Source organism: Capricornis sumatraensis, chromosome 5, assembly GCF_032405125.1.
Source record: "Capricornis sumatraensis isolate serow.1 chromosome 5, serow.2, whole genome shotgun sequence".
NCBI lineage: Eukaryota > Metazoa > Chordata > Mammalia > Artiodactyla > Bovidae > Capricornis > Capricornis sumatraensis.
The window spans coordinates 43040541-43060920 of NC_091073.1; the positions used below are offsets into that span (position 1 = coordinate 43040541).

The following is a 20380-nucleotide window of genomic DNA, read 5'->3' on the forward strand; positions in this document are numbered from 1 at the left end:
GCGGCTGAGGCGAGGCAGCTGCGGCGCGGAGCTGCCGACGCGCGCTAGTGGGTCCGCCCGCCGCCCCTTCCCCCGCGCCGGCCTTGGCCGCTGCGGCACCCCCACGCCTGCCCGCGCCCCAGCCCCAGCCTCGGCCGCGCCGGCTCGCAGACGCCTGTAGTCCGGGCGGACCTTGCTCCTTCTCCTCCCGCGGTTTCCAGCACCGGTCCTTCCCCCGGCTCCGGAGGGAAGCCAGATTGATCTTCGATCGCGAAGATGGCTGCTGGCTGCCTGCTGGCCTTGACTCTGACACTTTTCCAATCTTTGTTGATCGGCCCCTCGTCGGAGGAGCCGTTCCCTTCGGCCGTCACGTAAGTGCTCGGGCCGGGCCAGCAGGGCGGAGAGTGCGGGCCAGGAGGTGCCCTGGAAGTAGGACGGGGGCTCCGTTCCCGAGTTGAGGGGGCTTTTCTGCCCGTGGGGGTGGGGAGCGAGCCGGGCTCGGATCTGGAGAGGCCGAGCGGGAGGTACGCGCGGCTCTTCGCCGGAATGCGCACGGAACCGGCGTCTCGGGATCCTCGGCGGGGCCGGGCTGTCCCAGGAAAGGTCTGCTGGCGACTTGCGGCACCTCAGCCGATCTCTAAAAGGATTCCTTGGACTTAAAAGAGTTTAGCTGCACTGTGGGAAAAAGTTTCCAGCCACATACCCGCTCTCATCAAACCGACTCCAGTAAAAAGTTGTGTTTGGGTAGGGCATTTTGCAAATAAGTAACTGCAGGCTGGCCTGGGTAGCATGGACTTCTCTCGCACTTGGCCTCTGAGATGCTAATTGTTGTGGTATCCAAACTAGTTTAGGTCCCAAATTACTGGGCGCACTTGATAGCCTTTCTGATATGAGGAGTGCTTGCCCCTCGCGGCAGGGGTGCTGTCCACCCCCAGGGGCTCGCAGGAATTGAGACCCTGCCATCCAACCTCCCTCACCCTCTATTTGAAACAGTGTCGGCAGACACGCGGTTCCTGTTGTTAGAATGAATAGAACCCTCTATTCCTTGGGGGGGAGGGACTGAGCGTTTTCCAGAGTCTCCTGCAATTTTTTTTCTTATTTTTAACATTTCTAAAATAGCTTAAGAAAACCTCGCTGCTGTTCTGGAAATAGAGTGTTTGAAGGTAGCTGTATAGTCACACGGCAGGAAGGGAGTGAAAAATAATAATTCTCTCGTGTTGGAGAAAAGAATCAAAGTCAGTGGCACATAAAAATATATACATATTTTTAAATGTGCTGAATAGCCTATTAGGCATTCTGGGAAAGCATTTATTTTGGTTGTTGAAGCTACTTTAAAGCTTGTAAGCGTAGGTAATGGTAAGTGGATGAGTCACTTTAATGCATTTTACATAACAAAAACAAAGCCCAAGGTAGCCTTCCCGGTATTTTTGCTGTTGGGAATTATTTGCTGTCCTTTGTTGGCAGAGTGCTGAAAACTGGAGTTTTTGGTGGATACTGACCTTAAAGCTTCACTAGTTGAAACCCTGCAGTTATTTAAGATTCAGCTTAAAGTATTTATTGCATTAGGTGTCAGTGCAAGAACCCGAAGAATGCTCATCCTAACCTGGAGAAGGGGAGTGTCTAATATTTTTGTCATGATTTACAGTCATGTTCTTTTTTAGATAATCTTCCGTAAAAATAATAGCAGATCCTTTTTGTTATGAAGCAAAAGGGTAAATGCCATCTGTAGATCTTCTTTTAATTGGCAGCATATTCCAAGCGGATATTTTGAAACATGAAAAGAGTAAGAATTACACTAAAGATTAAGAAATTACACTTATATTCTTTTTTAAGTCTTTTTGTAGCTTGGCCTATAAATTGAAAACTGAAGTGAGTCGCTTGCGTTTTGTGTCAAAAAAGTGACCCTTTAAAAAGGAGTCAGTGTGTGTTTACAGATTTTTAAAGTGTTATTTTTAACTGGCAGTTTATCAATATTTTTATCATTTGGAGGAATGCATCATCACACCATAGGGGAAAACTATGACTTTTAAAGATACAACAAAATACAGTCGTTTATTCCTGAACAGACCATGGTAAAATATTAATGTAAAAAATTCTTGTTGTAAGAAGGACAGCTGCAGTAAGTGTTTTCCCAAAATTAAAATAGCTAAATTTTCATGGTCAGAAATTCACTAAAGATAAGAAAGAAAGTGAATAGTTGGCAAAAATAGGAATTAGAAAGCCACAATTTCTTTTCTTTCAAAGGATTTTAAATTTATTTTCTAACAATGAAAATTTGAGATATTTTCAAATAATTTGAAACTAATTATTTGGTAAAAAAAGACTTAAAAGATTTTGTATATATCAGTGTCTTGTAGGAAATACTATTTTTATAAAGCTTCTGCATCTTTAATTATTAATTTGAAAAGTCAGTCATTTCTCCTTATCTTCTGAGGAAGATGTACTTCATGTTAGATTTCTGAATAAACTTTATGAAATTAAAAAAAGTGTAGCATTAATTATATCATGATGCAGTGCCATTTGCTTTTCTTGCACAAAGAGTTCATATGGTGTATTTATGAGGATAAATCTCAATCTTTGGAAAAAATTCCAAGTTCATTAAAAACTCAGTACAAAGATTATAGCATCACTAAAGACAATTATTGTGCTTGTCTATATACATTTTTCATTAGTAAATTCTTTTGGTTTTCTTGATCAGTCTAGTTTCTCCAGAAAACAGTAATGTAATAAATTTTTTAACAGAAGAGGAAGAATATGCCACTAACAGTATAAAATTAATTATGCACTCATTGGAGTGGGATCTGATTTAGTAATACAAAGTTTTTTGTTTTGTTTTTTAGAATTTTTACAATAAAGGGCTTAAATATTATTATAAAAACATAAACATTTTACATATTTTCTTCAGTTTTCTCTGGTTTAACATACATTCTCATATAGCATATTCTGAATTAAAATAGTGATTAAATTGTTCTAAGAATTAACACTAAAATAGCTTTTTTTTTTTTTTCCAGGCAAGGGGAGGAATTTTGATACAGTTCTTTTGCTAGTTTAGGTTTTTCTTTTGGAAATGATTGTTTTAGTAAGGTGTGAAACATAAATATGCCATATGGTTGCAGCCACGTCATGCATATTGGTTTGTATATAAATGGAAAATACATAATTTTCATGTTACAGTATGCACATGTTATATTGATAGTTTAAAATGTAGTTTTCTAAAAGGGAGTTCTCCCTTGTTCTAGAAATAATTTGGCTCATATGTGAAAACACTTCTATTTTAAAACTCAAAGAGTATTATGTATGGTAACCAGTATTGTAATGTTAATTTGAAATTGTCAGTTCTAATTTTAGAATCTATTTACAAATCCAATTTTTTTAAAAGAAACATAGTTATAACTACTGTTCATTTTAAACTTTTACCTCATCATATCAAAATGCCAGTATGTCCATAATAAGTGGCTGAGAGCCCATTGGCATATGGGGATTTTTAATATATTTAAACTATATAATGGGATAAATATATTGGTAAGAGTTACAGGATCTATAGGAAATATGGCATCTCATAAAAGAATAGTACCTTGGGGTTTAACTACTTAGTTTATACATTTTTTATATATTATGAGACAAATTTATATTTAAAGGCTATTAAAAAATATTTTCATTGGATTGGATATCTTTTTCATGTATTAGAAGTGATATAATTATTCTTATTTGGGCTTAGCCATTTTAATTTGCATACTATATATAGAACAAAATGTACCTTATGATAAAATATGAGCTAATATATTAGATTGTAAAATAAAACCTAAAAACGATGAACATTAATAAATCCCTTTCTCAGATCTTTGATTTGTTCTCATCAGCTTCATCACATGACAGTATTTTTCCACAGGTGTGTCTTTAAAGTATGCAACGATAGATACATTTTTCCAGATAAGTTGTAACATATTAAATTTAGTGGGTATATGTGTAGTTGTTTGGATTGGCATTTGAATATACATTAGACAGGTTGAAATGAATATAGTCTAAACATTTTAGAAAGGTACAAGAATCTAAGCTTATTATGGTTTATAAAAGGAAATAAAATGTGCCTTTATTATTTTTCTTTGGCTTTCACCAATTTTAATTTAAAAAAGAAATATAAAATCAGACAGAGACTATAGCAAATTGTTCGTTGTGAAAATAGGTAAAATTTTACCATTCTCTTCCTTCAAAGAAATCTTGCTTTGTAGACAACTTTCCAATGTTTCTCCTACATTGATACGTTGTAAGGTTTGCAGAACATAAATAACACATGCAAATTATGTATTCAGATTTACTGTTTATATTTAAAAGTATATATTCATAAGAAATAACAATGCACTTAGAAATTTTAAAATCAATACAGAAATTATGTCCATCAGTTCAGTTTAGTTCAGTCGCTCAGTCGTGTCCGACTCTTTGTGACCCCATGAATCGCAGCATGCCAGGCCTCCCTGTCCATCACCATCTCCCAGAGTTCACTCAGACTCACGTCCATCGAGTCCTTGATGCCATCCAGCCATCTCATCCTCGGTTGTCCCCTTCTCCTCCTGCCCCCAATCACTGTATTATTTAATTAATGTGTTCTCTGAAGTATCACTATATACAACACATACACAGAAATTTCTTGTTAGTTTTCAGTACTGATGCAAATATCCAAGAAAGTAATCTGTTCTTCTGAATTCATATCTTGCACCTAATGTGTGTCTTCAAGCTGTTGAGAACCTTAAAGTGGAGATTTACGTTAAATTGAAATATTTTAGGCAATTATCCTGTTTATTGATTTCATTTAGTGTATTCCATGTGTGGACATAATCAACCCTCACATGAGCGTATTTGGATGAAAGTTTGGGGAAAAAAAAATCAGAATTTGTTTCAGTATTTCTAAAAAGTAACATTTCATTGCTATTCAGGTGACAGCTTCCATCATTTGTAATAAAAGAACTGTCTGTCATAGGATTTCAAAAAGCATGTAAGTTGCTGATAATGTGTAACTGATCTCTGTTCTCTGACATCTATTGCATGTTTACCTAAGGCACATGCTATGTATCAGGCACTGTGTCACACTGTGCCAGCCAGTCTTTCTTTTCCTGGACTATTTATGCATTGTACTACCACTGTTCCCTAGGCTTTCATATGGTGGCTTTCCAATAAACTTGAAACGGCACCGAGATAGTCACCCATGTAGCTTACATATGGTTTGTTTTCTTCTGTGTGCACAAAACTTGGAAATTACTGTGTCATTATTGTTTACAGAGTTTAAGGAAAAAAAAATGATTGACTTCAGTGTCAATTGAGATGAAAATGGTAGCACTTTGTGAAAAATACTGTATTACCACCTTTTTTTTTTTGAGGGTTTAAAATGTATTAGCATTGCATCATTATATAATTTGTATAGTTTATCTTATTATAATATTGTATTTAATACATAGTATTTTATGTCTGTCTATATCTTTATCTATTTATCTCCATATGTGTGTATACACACCCGCTTTTTTTTTTCTTAATTCTTCAAGTGGCTTATTAGAGTAGAAGAACCTCAGTAAGATAAGTTTATTAACAAAGGTGCATGCTGAAAGCTCCCTGCCAGTCCACACTGTTCATAGGGAGTAAATCTCATTCAGAATAATGTTATAACAGCAGCATCTAAAAATATTTCATGAAGAGAATCAGATGAACGATTCAAAATGTTCAGGTCCTGTTAGACAAGTTATTAACACAATTGATGAGTGACAAAAGAAATGCGGTTTTGAAGATAAGCTTACTGTCTTTTAGACAAAACAAAAGGAGGAAGAGACTATTGCACTTGAACTGTTGAGTGCTTATTAAAAGGTCTTTGCATCTAAGCAATTTTATTTCTACCACTTAGATATAGGATACATGAAATTTTTAAGAATTAAACATTTGGCGCACCATGTTTTAGAGTTGAAGGATAAATGTGCACAGGTTTTAAAATTTTGTTCGTAAAACCTAAACTTTTCTTTCTTATAGGCTTTATGTAATTTGTGGTAATTGAATTCCATTGCTCCTTTAAAATTTGCCATTTACATAGATTCTAACAAGATCTTAAGGAAAAGATTGACATTGTGGCCTCAACAAACTGGCACACTTTTACCGTTAATTTCAATAATACAGAATCAGGCTGTTATGTATGAAGCAATATTTAAAGGTCTCTTTGAATATGAATGTGGGATATTTCTGGCTCAATGTTATTTTAACATTTGCTTCTGCTGATTTTTTTTTTAACCATATGCTTCTGTTGGATTTAAAAAATTAGGATACATTTAAAATTCTATATCATAAATGGAAGAACAACTTAAGCTAGAAATGATAGCAATGGAAAATAATGGTGTTGCCCATTTTAAATGATTCAGACTTGGGAATAATCTGTTTATCTGAAGTTCTTTTCCCTGAGTACTTAAAATTTTATTGCAGTAGTCTCCTGGCAAATTATGAAAAACAATTCCTGTATTCTTTTATTCAGATAATTAGTTGCCAATTTTTCTTTCTCTCTTCCTTACCACCCCCCCAACACAATTAGTATTAGTCATACTTGATTTTTATTTGTACATAATGTCAAATCAATTGGAGAAAAAAGTTTTTGATTTGTTTTCCATCAGGTTACCTGTAACCAGACCTTAAATTTAGGTCCTTCAGACTTGAATTTTCACTCTCTGTTGCAGGGGACTTCCTTTTACTACTAGATTTTTCTCTCTGTAGGGATATTGTTTAGAGGTTTCGATGCATAGATAAATCTGTGATACATTATAAGTACTTTCATCAGAATTGTCAGATGGTTTGGATGATTGTTGCTTTTGACATTTGCCTATATACTCTGGGAATAATTGGAGAAAGAGTGAGAAGAGCTGTGGAGATTGTTCTCTGACTAAGGTACATACTGTCAGGCTATATAAAAGGATTGTCAGACATTAATAATGTTTTATTTTGAGGATCAAAGGAGGAATGACTCAGAAAAATAAATGCACTTAGGCATACAGGGGAAAAAAAAATATGTTTTAAAAAAGTAATCAAAAGGCGTTGTGGTGAATATGCTGTGAGGAATGGTATGTATTTAAGTGGAGGCAGACAAAGGAACCCTTAGATATATGAGGTGTGAAATTACATTAAAGATGCTAAAGGTGGCTGTTGATTATTTTATTTGGTTTTATTTTCTTCTCCCACCCAGCATTTTCCATGTGAGCTTGGTTATCCTGGAAATGCTGTTTACTTCACATATTTGAATATACTGACGTAAATATTCATATATTGGAATTTCACCTGAGAAACCAAAGATGATAAAATTGTCTAGATTTAAAAAAATAGAAGCAATTAAACATTCTTTTATTTTTTAATAGAGCCTTGGGAAAATGGGGTTCATTGGATAAGACATTGGTGTAATACTTTATCAAAAGCTTAAATACTAATAATCAAGAAAATTATCTTAGTAAATTTCTTCCGCTAGATTATAAGAAATGAAATATCTTGAAGGTTATAGGCTTCTAGGTAGTACACTGAAGACTATTTAGACCTCTGATACATAGTACATCTTATATTTTAAGAATAATTTTGATATATGCTGTCTCTTTTAACAACTTCACAGATTTTTGACATCAAATGTAATTTAATTCAACAATCAATGCAGTTACTGTTATCCAGAGCAAATTATGTACTTCACTGAGTTACATGCTGGGAGTCCAGATTGAGGAAGAGCATACCCAAGGAAGACATTCCCAACTCCAGGCTGCCTGTGCAGCAGTGGAATCTAACAGAGCATGACCAGGAAAAACACACAGGGTGGTGAAGAAGTACCCATGGGTTGTTTCACGTCAGGCATGGGACTCCTGGGCGTGAAGAGAGGTTGAGACTGAACCATCAGTCTGAGGCTAGGTTATATAGTTTTTGCATCAGAGTTACCTTCTCACATGACCTGAAGGGGAGTTGGGCAGTGTGGTAGCCCAGCTCTGTTTTCTCAAACAAATTTGGTTTTCATCCTAAGACTCTGTAATTAAAAATAAAAATCATGGGTTTTAAATCATAATATGTGGAGGATGGATTAAAGAGGACCATTATTCAAAGGGACAGTGGGAGCAGTTAGTAGATTCTTGCAGCATCCTAGAGAGAGAGACGCCGAAAGACGAAGAGTGGCAGTGGGAAAGCAAAGCAGGGACGAAACGCAGTGTAGAGGCACATATCCAGGTGCTGTTGGTTACAGGGCTGGGGGAATCGGGACACGCAGTGTAGAGGCACATATCCAGGTGCTGTTGGTTACAGGGCTGGGGGAATCGGGACACGCAGTGTAGAGGCACATATCCAGGTGCTGTTGGTTACAGGGCTGGGGGAATCGGGACACGCAGTGTAGAGGCACATATCCAGGTGCTGTTGGTTACAGGGCTGGGGGAATCGGGACACGCAGTGTAGAGGCACATATCCAGGTGCTGTTGGTTACAGGGCTGGGGGAATCGGGACACGCAGTGTAGAGGCACATATCCAGGTGCTGTTGGTTACAGGGCTGGGGGAATCGGGAAACGCAGTGTAGAGGCACATATCCAGGTGCTGTTGGTTACAGGGCTGGGGGAATCGGGAAACGCAGTGTAGAGGCACATATCCAGGTGCTGTTGGTTATAGGGTTGGGGGAATCAGGAAGAGAGAGTGTTAGAGACGGCTCTAAAGTCTTTATTTGTTAAGTTTTATTCAGTTTTGACTGTGCCGAGTCTTCACTGCTGTCCGCGGGCTCTCTCTAGGTGTGGTGAGTGGGGGCTACTCTCTGTTGCCCTGCGCAGGCTTTGGTCTCAGAGCATGGGCTCTAGGGCACACAGGCTTCAGTAGCTGTGGTGCATGGGTTCTAGAATGTGGGCTCAGCAGTTGTGGCGTGTGGGCTTACTTGCCCCATGGCATGTGGGAATCTTCCTGGACCAGGGACTGAACTTATGTCCCTGGGATTCTTAACCACTGGACCAGCAGAGAAGTCCTCCAAGCTCTTTAAAAGGTAATGAAGAAAGAATAGCAAGTTGATGGTGAGTGAGGTAACATGCTTGCTGTTGGGCATTTTGACATTGAGCCATCTCTAGAGACGACTATTAAGCTCTTAGAAATACCTATCTGAAGGGGATTTGGAGGCAAAATGAGTATCTTTGAAAATGGACCCTTCCATTTACTTAGAAAATACCTATTTAGTATCTTTTATGATATGCACTGGGAGAAGGCGATGGCAAACCACTCCAGTACTCTTGCCTGGAAAATCCCATGGACCGAGGAGCCTGGTGGGCTGCAGTCCATGGGGTCGCGAAGAGTTGGACACAACTGAGTGACTTCACTTTCACTTTTCACTTTCATGCATTGGAGAAGGCAATGGCAACCCACTCCAGTGTTCTTGCCTGGAGAATCCCAGAGATGGGGGAGCCTGGTGGGCTGCCGTCTGTGGGGCCACATAGAGTCAGACACGACTGAAGCGACTTAGCAGCAGCAGCAGCAGCATGATAAGCACTGTGAGTTTCAAAAGATGAATCTTGATCTACAGTTTCATTTTACAGAGAGGTCGACAATGGGCACTTTAAGGAAGTCACCAGACCTTTGCTGACATGACAGCAATTTCAGTAGCATGTTTTGGATGTAAGCATGGCTTCCGTGCCTTGAAGAGTTGGTGTGTGTGAGGTAGTTGCTCAGTCATGTCTGACTCTGTGACCCCATGGACTGTAGCCCTCTAGGCTCCTTTGTCCGTGGGATTTCCTAGGCAAGGCTCCTCTGTCCATTGGATTTCCCAGGCAAGAATACTGGAGTGGGTTGCCTGTTCTTCTCCAGGGGATCTTCCTGACCCAGAGATTGAACCTGGGTCTCCCGCACTGCAGGCAGATTGTTCACCGTCTGAGCCACCAGGGAAGCCGTGAAGAGTGAGCATATGAAGGCAGCAAGTGCAGATTCTTTCAAGGAACTTGGCAGTGTGAGGAAAGGGAGAGTGATAGCAACTTTAGAGGAAGATGGAAGGGATTTGGCTTCCTTTTGTTTTGCTTAAAGAGTAGGAGTTATAATAGGTTACTTGGGATTGCAGGTGGTAGAAAACTACAGGAGTATCTTGAACCAAAAAGAGAAATATTTTTCAAAGGTAGCAAAATTGGATGCTCAGCCATGGGAATCAGCAGAAGGAATATGCCCCCAGTTGCAGAAAGGGGTAGAGTTTTTATCAGGTTCATCTCTTTTTCTAGCCTCTGGTTTTCTTTGACTCGTTACTCTTCCCTTTCCCTGCTAAGGCTTTATCTGCTTCCTGGAGCTCATTTTGTTGAATGGACATTTTTTTTCCCATTGAAACTTTGAACCAGCTTGAGACTAGAATCCTAGTCCAAAACATAGCCTGCTAAAGACGATGTGTTGGTAATCTGAATATGGGTCAGATAGTCATCAATAGCCCATTCATTTGAGATCAGGAGATGGGATTTAAAAAGGTTTTGGTTGCCTCAGTTTGGGTCACTTCTCACATCCTGGTCAAATCTCGTTAGGAGGTATTGCATTGCAACAGGCCAATTGCTAGTACCATGGATAGAGGAAGAGGCAGTTCTTATAAGAAGGCATCTGCTGGATGGGAGAGGTTGTCGAGACAACTAAATAAGTGTTACCAGAGGGAAACTTGAGCATATCAGAGGAGACCAAATGGCAGAGAGATGGAAGGGATGAGAGAGGCCATGATTGATGGGTGAATGTTCTGACCAAGGCAGGTGAGAAAGGGATCAAGACTAAAAACAATGTCTTACAAAGTAACTTTTGAAATATGAAACAGCCCTGAGAATTAAAACAGTTGGTTGGAATATAGGATAGATGCACTTTTAATAAACTGGAGATGTTTTTGGAGGATTGTTCCAAATTATATATTCCATTCTCAAGAAGACATGACATTCAGAAATGTAATAAATGCACATTAGTAATGTTCACATTTTGAGATATACAGACCAGAGTTATTCTTTTCTTGGTAGTAACAAGACTCTAGTATGTCACTGTGTTTCCTTTGGACACAGCAATGTTTGTTTCTTTTTCTTTTCTTTCTTTTTAAAGTAGAGATGATCATCCTGAAGATCCTTGTAGTTTTGCAAAATGTCATTGGTTTTAATAAGTGTATATGCTTATGATAGAAAGATGTTTCATAAACATCAAGGAAGAGGAAACAAACAAACAAAAAAAGCAAATAGTTCTTGTTTGGGGCAATTTACCATTATTCACTTATAGATTTTTTGGCAGATAGGAACAATTTATGGAGAAGGCAAAGGCACCCCACTCCAGTATTCTTGCCTGGAAAATCCCATGGACAGAGGAGCCTGGTGGGCTGCCGTCTATGGGGTTGCACAGGGTCAGACATGACTGAAGCGACTTAGCAGCAGCAGCAGGAACAATTTATAGCTGGTTTACAGCCCTGCTTTGCCTGTGCTTCCCTCCACCTCCCAACCCCATGTCCATTCTTTAGCAGAGGCCGGAAATTTGAATTGAAACAAGATTGTTTTTAAAAAAGTGCATTTGATAACACAGCAAACCACTGATAGAATATTCCAGCAGAGCATGTCCCTGGTCAACCCATGCAGAGGCATCTCAGGTCTCTTGAAGGTCTGAAAAATCACTAGCAACTGCTATCTCAGCAGTTCTCTGAGTTTCTGAGATGACTGAATGAATGGTTAGGATCACAAATGCTGGCAGATCTAAGAATCAGTCTTGATCTCATTGGTCCCACGGCAGTGTGAAAAAACTACCCTTGTGGTCTGTAACAAGAGAAGAGGAGAATCAGGGTGCATATTTATTTCCATTTTGTGACTCTACTCTTTTTTCTCTTCCATAGGTAGTCACAGTTTGCGGGAACTAATTTTGATGTCTCTACCTGCAGAATGGCTGGACACTAATAATTACTCAGAGCTATCTTTCAGTTATTGTGATATTGCTTTCTATAATTTAATTTTTGGGCTCTCGAATGCCAGGCACTGTGAATTAATACTCTGCTTATTTTTTAATCCATCTAACCTTTAAGTGACTCCCCTAAGATAAGTATTATCCCTATTTTATAGGTGGGGAATGTTGTTTTGAGTATGAAGGAGTTTTCTGAGTTTTTTTAGGAATCAAGTTTGACCCCAAGCAGCTTGATTTCAGAGTCCTACGCTTACGCTGCTATACTTTGCTGGCTTTCCCTGGCAGTAACCTGGATGTCTTTGCATCCATTATCTTACCTGTTCAATTTGTGGCTGGCTGCATATTCTAGCAAGGAGGCTAAGGGGGGAAAAGAGTCAGTGTAAAGTAGAGCAGAATTAACAGTAAGTCCAGTTCCTCTATGTGCAGATCAAGGGTAATATTAAGCTAATCTTGAATCATGGTATTCCATTATGGGCATCACATGAGAGGATGTGTTGGGTACCTTGAAGGACCATTTTAGAGCCAGGCTTTATTATTTGTACCACATATTATTTTTTCTGCCTTCAAGAGATCATGAATTGATGCCTGAGGGTTAGTGAGTTAGATTATTATACTAGTACATCATTTGGGTCAACAGAAAAAACTAAAATGAATGAGAAAAGGGATGCTTAGCTGGCCTTAAAAATGTCTCTTCTTACAAGTAGTGTAGCCTTAAATGATAAAGAGGAAATGAGAAGAGATGCAGTGGATTCCAGTGAGGGAAGTGTTTTATCTCAAGGTTCAGGACACAACCTATATCTTAAAAGGGACCGAAAGAAACAGGACCTCAAGGGATTTGATGTGCTTCATCTTGGCATTTCAGCCAGCACCTGTTGTATGAGTTCTGTGCCACAGGAGGTTGAGTCTATTTTTAAACGTCATAATTTTGCCACTGATAACCTCTCATTGTCAAAGACGGAAGTTATCAGCTTCAAGACAGAATATTTGAAAGTGAATAAAGCAGTCTATCTATGATGTTTATAGAAACGATTCCAGACAACCCTGAAAACTGAACGAGCACAGAATAGTAAAATTGAGACCAGTTGCATTTTTAGCAACCAACACAGAAGTCAGAAAAAAAAAAATCTGCCAAGAGCATACTGAAAAAGGCCAATTTTTTTCATCTGACTCATCCAACTGATGATAGTTAAACTCATTGAACCCCACCCCTTCACTTTACAATATAAATGGAGGCTAGCCTTTCACAAATACTTTTCCCATTTTGGTAGAAATAAAACGCTTAAATTTCTGCTGCACATTTTTGATTGATTTATGGAGGGGAGAGATGTTTTAGATGAAACTGTGTTTTAATATAAACGACTAATGAGCACAACTTGAGGATAACCATTGAAACAGTAAGTGTTCCAGTGCCAGGAACCTGCCTTCTTATGGCAGTCTTTTTGACATTTGCTACAGAAAGGAATGTGTAAAATTCTTATGATGTCTGTCACTTTAAAAATACCAACCCTTCTTTACCATTACATTAGAATTGACTTAAATTTGCATCTGTGAAAATGTTAGGAGAGAGAAACAAATGGGCCATGTGAAGCCTCAGGAGGATGGGCACAATGAGGGGTGTGCAGATTGCTCTAAATTAAACATGTAGAAAGCTTGGTTGTCTCTCAAAACACCTGATTTTCCTGTCGATGTAAATGTAGAAACCAGAATCAATTTTCATGAGGTGAAATTTTATTGTGCCTGTGTAGCTCAGTTCCCAGGGGGTTGATCCATGATGTTAAGATCTGCTAGTGAGTAATTGTTTAAAATTTATAGTAATACTTGATGGTAATAAATAAACATAGGGGAATGGTAGCTCATCACAGAGCAAACCATGCATGATAATTAGATGAGGTCATTTATCTCCTTAAGTTATCAGAGGTGATGCGACCTGTCTGTGTGGTGTGTTAAAGCCAGCTGAGACCCTGGGTGTAAATGATCCTGACAGAGGGGCGACTTCAAGGTTGCAAACATCGGATTTAGTCCTATACCTCTGGCTTTTTTTCCCTATAAGTGATTAGGTTGGCTCCTGGGATTTTCTGCTTTTTTAATAAACACAAGGATCTAAAACCTGAGTTCAGAAGGTTGCTCAGAGTCTGTTTTTCAATTTCATTTTTATGTATTTTTCTGTATTTTTCTTCTGTATTGCATTTTAATCTTCTTAATTACAAAGAAATGCATCAACTATATATATAAAAAACTATAAATGTGTATAAACACACATATATACATAGTTTATAAATATTAGATGTTGGTTTTGTGCTGAGTGCCATCGAAGCTGTGTTCTTTGAGGTGACTATTAAGTACTTCTGAGTTCTAGAAAGTGATCATTTGTGGTGTGGTTGTAGCCTTCCTGACCAGGTTTCCTCATCTGAACCACAGAACAGATAATGATTTTAGTGACCATTCCAAAGGTATAGGGTGAAGTTAATAATGGATGCTTTTGAATATTAGGGGTTAATTCCCTCCTGGAATTTGCCTGGTTGGCCAATAGTGTGGGTTCAGAGATCAGCTCTACCATTTGAATAAGTTAACTGTTTCATTGCTAAAAACGGTTGTTGTGAGAATTAAGAATGCTAATTCATATGAAGCATGGCACAAAAAAAGCACTGAAAAATATAATTTGACTAGATGCAAGAGAATTTAGTGGAGTCAGGTGACTTGAGTTCCTTTTTGCCTCCACCAGTATCTTGTAAGGAAGAATTCTTGGCTTTAGCACTTTCTATAATTACTCACTGCCCAATCATTTTTGAACAAGTTGGGTTTAGTTGTCATGCATTGGCATTCACGTGTCTGTTGAGCATAAATGAGATGTTTCTTGGTACCCAAGTATTCCACTACCGGTGAGGATGCTTCTGAAGAGTTCTCACCTCCAGCCCCCACAGTTTAGTTTTCTCTCTAATAATCTTTCTGATAGCAAAAGTGGGAAAATTTGATGTTTTCCTCCTTTTTTAACTCTCTGTGCTATCCCCACTTGTACTTAAGCGTGGTATGGTCTCAGACTCCTTTATTTGATTGAAGGGCCCACAAATGAATATATAAGGAGGTCAGTGACCTTGCATTCTTGTGTGCAGAGAAATAATGTTAGTGGCCTATTGATATATGAGGTTTTGGTTCTGTGAAGGAGGCCCTAGATGTTCTCATTTGATAATATATTTCTAGTAATGGTTGCAAACTGTCTGAAAATGGTAACTTTAAAGTATCAGTAATAATTGTGTGTAACATAGAATAGTGCTTTCTTTTTCTTTACGATGAGCAAAAACCATGTTATCGTATATTACCCATGGAATAAATGAATATTATGAGTGTTTTTAGAAGAGTAGAACTCAATTATATTGTACTGTTTAAAATATCTAATTTTTCAAGAAGAATTAATATTAGGGCTCATTATACATCTTAAAGTTTGAAAGAGGTATGTGTGTAGAATCACATGAAGTATGGCCTTTCCTTGTGCCCAGTTGACCAGCTTTCCTCATAGTAAGGAATGGAGAAGGCAATGACACCCCACTCCAGTACTCTTGCCTGGAAAATCCCATGGACGGAGGGACTTGGTGGGCTACAGTCCATGGAGTCATGAAGAGTTGGACATGACTGAGTGACTTCACTTTCACTTTTCACTTTCATGCATTGGAGAAGGGAATGGCAACCCACTCCAGTGTTCTTGCCTGGAGAATCCCAGGGACGGGGGAGCCTGGTGGGCTGCCGTCTATGGGGTCGCACAAAGTCGGACATGACTGAAGCAACTTAGCAGCAGCAGCATAGTAAGGAAATTCCTAAATGAGAGAAGTTAGAGAAACAGTTAAATCCTCATGATTTATGCAAGAAAGATGTGAATCAGACTATACGAAGGAGATTGAACAGACCATGACCACTGGTTTAAAGTATAGTGAATGAAACAAACCATACAGAATCTTTGTAAAGGCATTTTAGGTGAAGATTGAGAGAGAAAATGAATCCTTTGTTTAGAATTAAGTAATCTAGACTCATGTGTTTATTTTAGTTTGATGTCTTCTGTGCCGTGATTACCACAAGTTCAGTGGTTTCATACAATGGGCATTTCTTTTTTCACCGTTTCCATGGTGATGAGTCTAGCCATGGCTTTGCTTGTTCCTTTCCTCAAAGTCTCACATGGTTGCAATAAGGTGTTGACTGGCTTGCATTCCTTTCCAGGGCTACTCTCTGCTCTTTTTTCAGGCTTTTGTGGTTGTGGATACTTACTTGTGGTTGTGGGACTACCTCCCCACTTCCTGTTTGTTCTCAGGTCTTGGAGGCCACTCACTTCCTTTCCGCAGGGACCTCTCAAAGGTCTTGTCACAACATGGCAATTTACTCTTTCAAGGCCAGCAGTAAGATCTCTGATCAGAAAGGGGTCCCAATCCCTCTTTAAGGACCTTCAATTAGTTAAGTTAGACTATTTGCAATCTTGATTATATCTATAGAATCCCTTCACTTTAGCCATGTAACAATCATGGAAGTGAGAGCCCTTCTTGATCCCAGGTCCCACCCCTACACCAGGAAAGTGGATGACGCGTGCGAACTGTCCCAGAATTCTTCCCTTGAGTTCTATTATTAGACAACTGTCATATAAACACTAAAAGCTAGAAAATGGGAAAACTTACTCCTTTTCACTTAAGATGTTCACGAACTTTGAAGAAGCACTCATAATGATCATCATTTTTGCCTCAGGTGATCTGTGCTTTGCCACATTGGTGCTGATCCATCCCATCAGGAGTCAGGAAAGCAAATCCCAAAAGCTTATTAACTGCTCATTACTAGTGTAGTTAGTTAGCTGAACTTTTCACCCTCTACAAAGAAAATAATTCTCTGTACTGTGGTTTAAGCCAGTTTGCACAATTATTGTTAATACATGTGTGGAAAAACTGTGAGACAGTTCTTTTGTAATGTAAGGATCAAGTTACTTCTAAATTAAGGTTACACTTCATGAAAGCTTAGCTCTCTCCCTAAATTGTGTGCCTTTCCCTGCTTGTATAAATTAGGTGATTCTGTAAACTTAATCAGCATCTAGTTTTGCTTATATGTATTTATGGTATGGTCATGTTTTCTAACTAGTGCCCCAGTTACAGAGTATTAATGCAGGAATGATCATATGTCACTGAAAGCATCCATGTGTGATTTCTCCTCTTCACTGACTAGGTTCAGGTGAATAGCTGCGGCTTCTGCTTTTCAATGAAAGTATTATAAGATACTTCTTCACAGTATCTAAGTACTGGGTTCTCAATAATAAGTTTACCTGGAAAAAAGAAGGCCCCTCTTATCTTGCATGTAGGTGTGCCTTTGCTCTGGACCATGCATGCCTACTGACTTTGTTTTAGAAGTACTGCTGATTGTCTGATTTAGTCAGGATTTGTCTTATTATACCTCCAGCAGTAATTAATTTGCTAACATGACGGGATTCTGGCCAAAGTAATTGTCTCTAATTCAGTGCTTTTCACAGTAACTGTGCTAAAGGAACAGAGTTTGTTTATTTTTTGTAAATTTCATATTCATTGCAAATGTGTATTTTTGTAGCATACAATGAAAATCAGTAGAAAAATAAGATTTAGAGAGGTATGAATCTTTGTTTTTAAACAATTATATTTGGTAGTCATAACATTACTTTTTCAGACTGTTATCAAAGTGTCTAAACACCCTCCATTTCTGTACTTTACCTGAGCTGGATTTGCAGCGTGTAATCTGAGTAACTCTAGTTAAATTGATTTGCCTATTTAAGGTAACTAAATGTTTTCAGTTTAAAGTGGCATAAAAAGAAACAAAACTCCCAAAATTGAAGGATTTCACATTAAAAGATTTTTTTTAAGTGATATGACCTATTTTAATGCTTATCTTTTATTTTGGCTATTAGATAGAAATGGCATTTTTACTCGAAGTCATCGTAATACTTTGGCTTGGAAGGAGCTGCCAGTTTCACATTGTTACATGTTGTAGTTCCTTACCAGAATTTTATGTTCTTCACAAGCAAATTTATTTGACTTTTAATGTGTTTTCTTCAGAACATTTACTGTTTGCCATAGGTATAAACATTTGCTATCAGTAAAGCAAATATTTTGGTACTGTAATGAAGTTAAATGGGCTGCATACCCTTTTTAGGACCATTTCAATAAGCCAGGACTCATGTGAAGATAACTACTATTCCCTTGATGGATTATGGAATTATTTGGATATATTCAAAAACAGAGGGACACAAAATTGTTACTGCACAAAGATTTTATGTCCCAGAATCAAGATGAAAACATCTTAAACATTCCTGAGTTAGGTGAGGTTTTTTTCCTTTCCCCCTTCCTTACCTTGTCTTTAAAAAATTATATGTATTAGGTGTAGTTGGTCTCTGAGGCTGAGGCTATATAAAAATGTCTACCTATTTCTCAGATTTCAATGTCTGCTGAAGTATAAAAGTATAAACGTTTTCACTGTGTTGAATAACATCTAGAATCAAAATGATTCTTGCAAAAGGCAATTAATTTTTTTTTTCAAAGAATACAATGTGCCATTTATCTTTGGTTCAAATGTTTACTTAGTAAGTAATGAGAATTCAAGAGCTTTTTCATTTTGTAGAATTCACTTACTCAATATACCTCTGTGCACTTTAAAGTTGACATGTACATTATAAAGCTTTATTGGACAAGAATATTTTTGCTTTCTGTTGGTTCAGTTAGAGATTTTTCTGACAGTTACCAAAGATGTCCTTAAGTTACATATATGATTTTACCTAACAAAACTGAGGCATATTAAATTATATCAGTAGACTGGCACAATAAGATTAGCTGCTCTTTATTTTCTGTCTTTTCTTGCAGTCCTTCTGAGTAATATCTTTCTCTATACACTTATTCCTGAACAGTTGTCTCAAGGATTTTTATATGAATTTTCCAGACTGCTGAGAAATTAGCTTCCTAAAAAGTCAGAATTATATGTTTTAAGAATGTCTTAAAGGATTCTTACTCTGTTCTTTAGTGGATTACTTAAAACGAATTGAATTACACTAGATCTTTTTATAAAGATGTTGCTTCTTTCAGCTAACTGTTGCGATGTCAGGTCAAGAACAATACCAGTCTTAACAGTGCTAGACAAACTCTTGCTAAACTTCCCAGAATGGTAATCTCTTTTAAATGACTTTCAGGATAAGCTCACAAAAAATACCTTGTTGACAGATTCTTAAAACTTAATGGATTTTGCATAGTAAAAATTGTAGCTGTTTCTGTGTAGTTTGAAGAAAGATTTCTTGAAAAGGATTCAAGAAATTCAGCACATTACAAAGGCCATTGATTTTAAGAAATCAGCTGAAATCTTACCAATGAAATTGTCCAACACCTTGGTAACCATTATAGCTAATTATTGCAATAAAATATCAATTATTACATTTTATGTGCATATCATTTAAAATATCTTGCCAAGATGACCTTCATACATGAATATTTTAATGTAATTTAATATATTTGCAATTTGGCCAAAAATATGGCTAGAAATTTAGAACCAGATGTCATTGCCTTTTAAATGTCACATCTGAAAATAAAGTAGTATCTTCATAATGAGCAGCTTTGGTTAGGGGTTAGTTAGGGCTGTTTCTTAGAGCTGCATGAAACAATAGGTAGGGAAAATATGGTTAAAGACTATATGAACAAGAAAAACAGAACCTTTGCTGCTTAAAATTAAATAAAATTTTTATTTTATTTTTATCTGAGAGGTTATTCTGTTGATCTTAGATGGCCCAGAAATGAAAGTCACTGCCGTATTGTTTCTTTCCCTTGACCATCCTCAGTTTTTAAATTAGATTTCATTTCAGGCACACCTGTGCACACGTGATCTGATTCAGTCTAAGCAGCCCTTCCTCCAGGTGAGCTGCTTAGAACTGACAAGCATCATATTCAGTGGTATGGAGGCAGTCTCCAACTGTGTTGGAATGTGCTTTTGTCTCCATCTGCCTCTTTTTTGCTATTTGTCTGCCACTATATTTCTTCCTTTCTTGATGGAACAGGTGTATACAAGCTCTTTCTTGCTTTTATGCTCCATCCATGATTTTTCATTTGACAGAAGCAAAGTTTTATTTATAGATAAACTTGTTTTAAAACTTGTATTTAAAGTGGTGTGTTTCAACATTTGTTTAGTGATCCTGAAGTTCTAACGGTAGAATCAGAAATGAGGATGGGATTACCTGGTTCTTGTCTTAAGCCAGAGCCTAGAAAAATATAAACTTAACCTTGCACAATTTCTCAATGAAAATAAAAGTTAGGAGAAGATGTGATGAAGTTGAAGTCCTTTTAAAAATGTCCTTTAAAGTTTTATTCCAGTCTTTGTTTTAATAAACTTAATGCCTTTCAGAAAAGAGGGGATATATTTATACATACAGCTGATTCACTTCGCTGTATAGTAGAAACTAACACAGCATTGTAAAGCAACTATACTGCAATAAACACTTAAGAACAAACAAACAAAACCCCAAAATAAAACAGAATGA

The 20380-nt window shown here is 37.7% G+C and overlaps 1 protein-coding gene across 7 annotated transcripts in view; it reads left to right on the plus strand.

Annotated features, from left to right (window-relative positions):
- Nucleotides 1-255: 255 nt before the first annotated feature.
- Nucleotides 256-20380, plus strand: part of CACNA2D1 (calcium voltage-gated channel auxiliary subunit alpha2delta 1) — a 526060-nt gene continuing 505935 nt past the window's right edge. For all 7 annotated transcript variants that reach the window (XM_068973034.1, XM_068973032.1, XM_068973033.1 and 4 more), the window contains exon 1: nt 256-350. In XM_068973034.1, the coding sequence (XP_068829135.1) occupies nt 256-350 (95 nt within the window). The remainder of the gene's footprint in view (nt 351-20380) is intronic.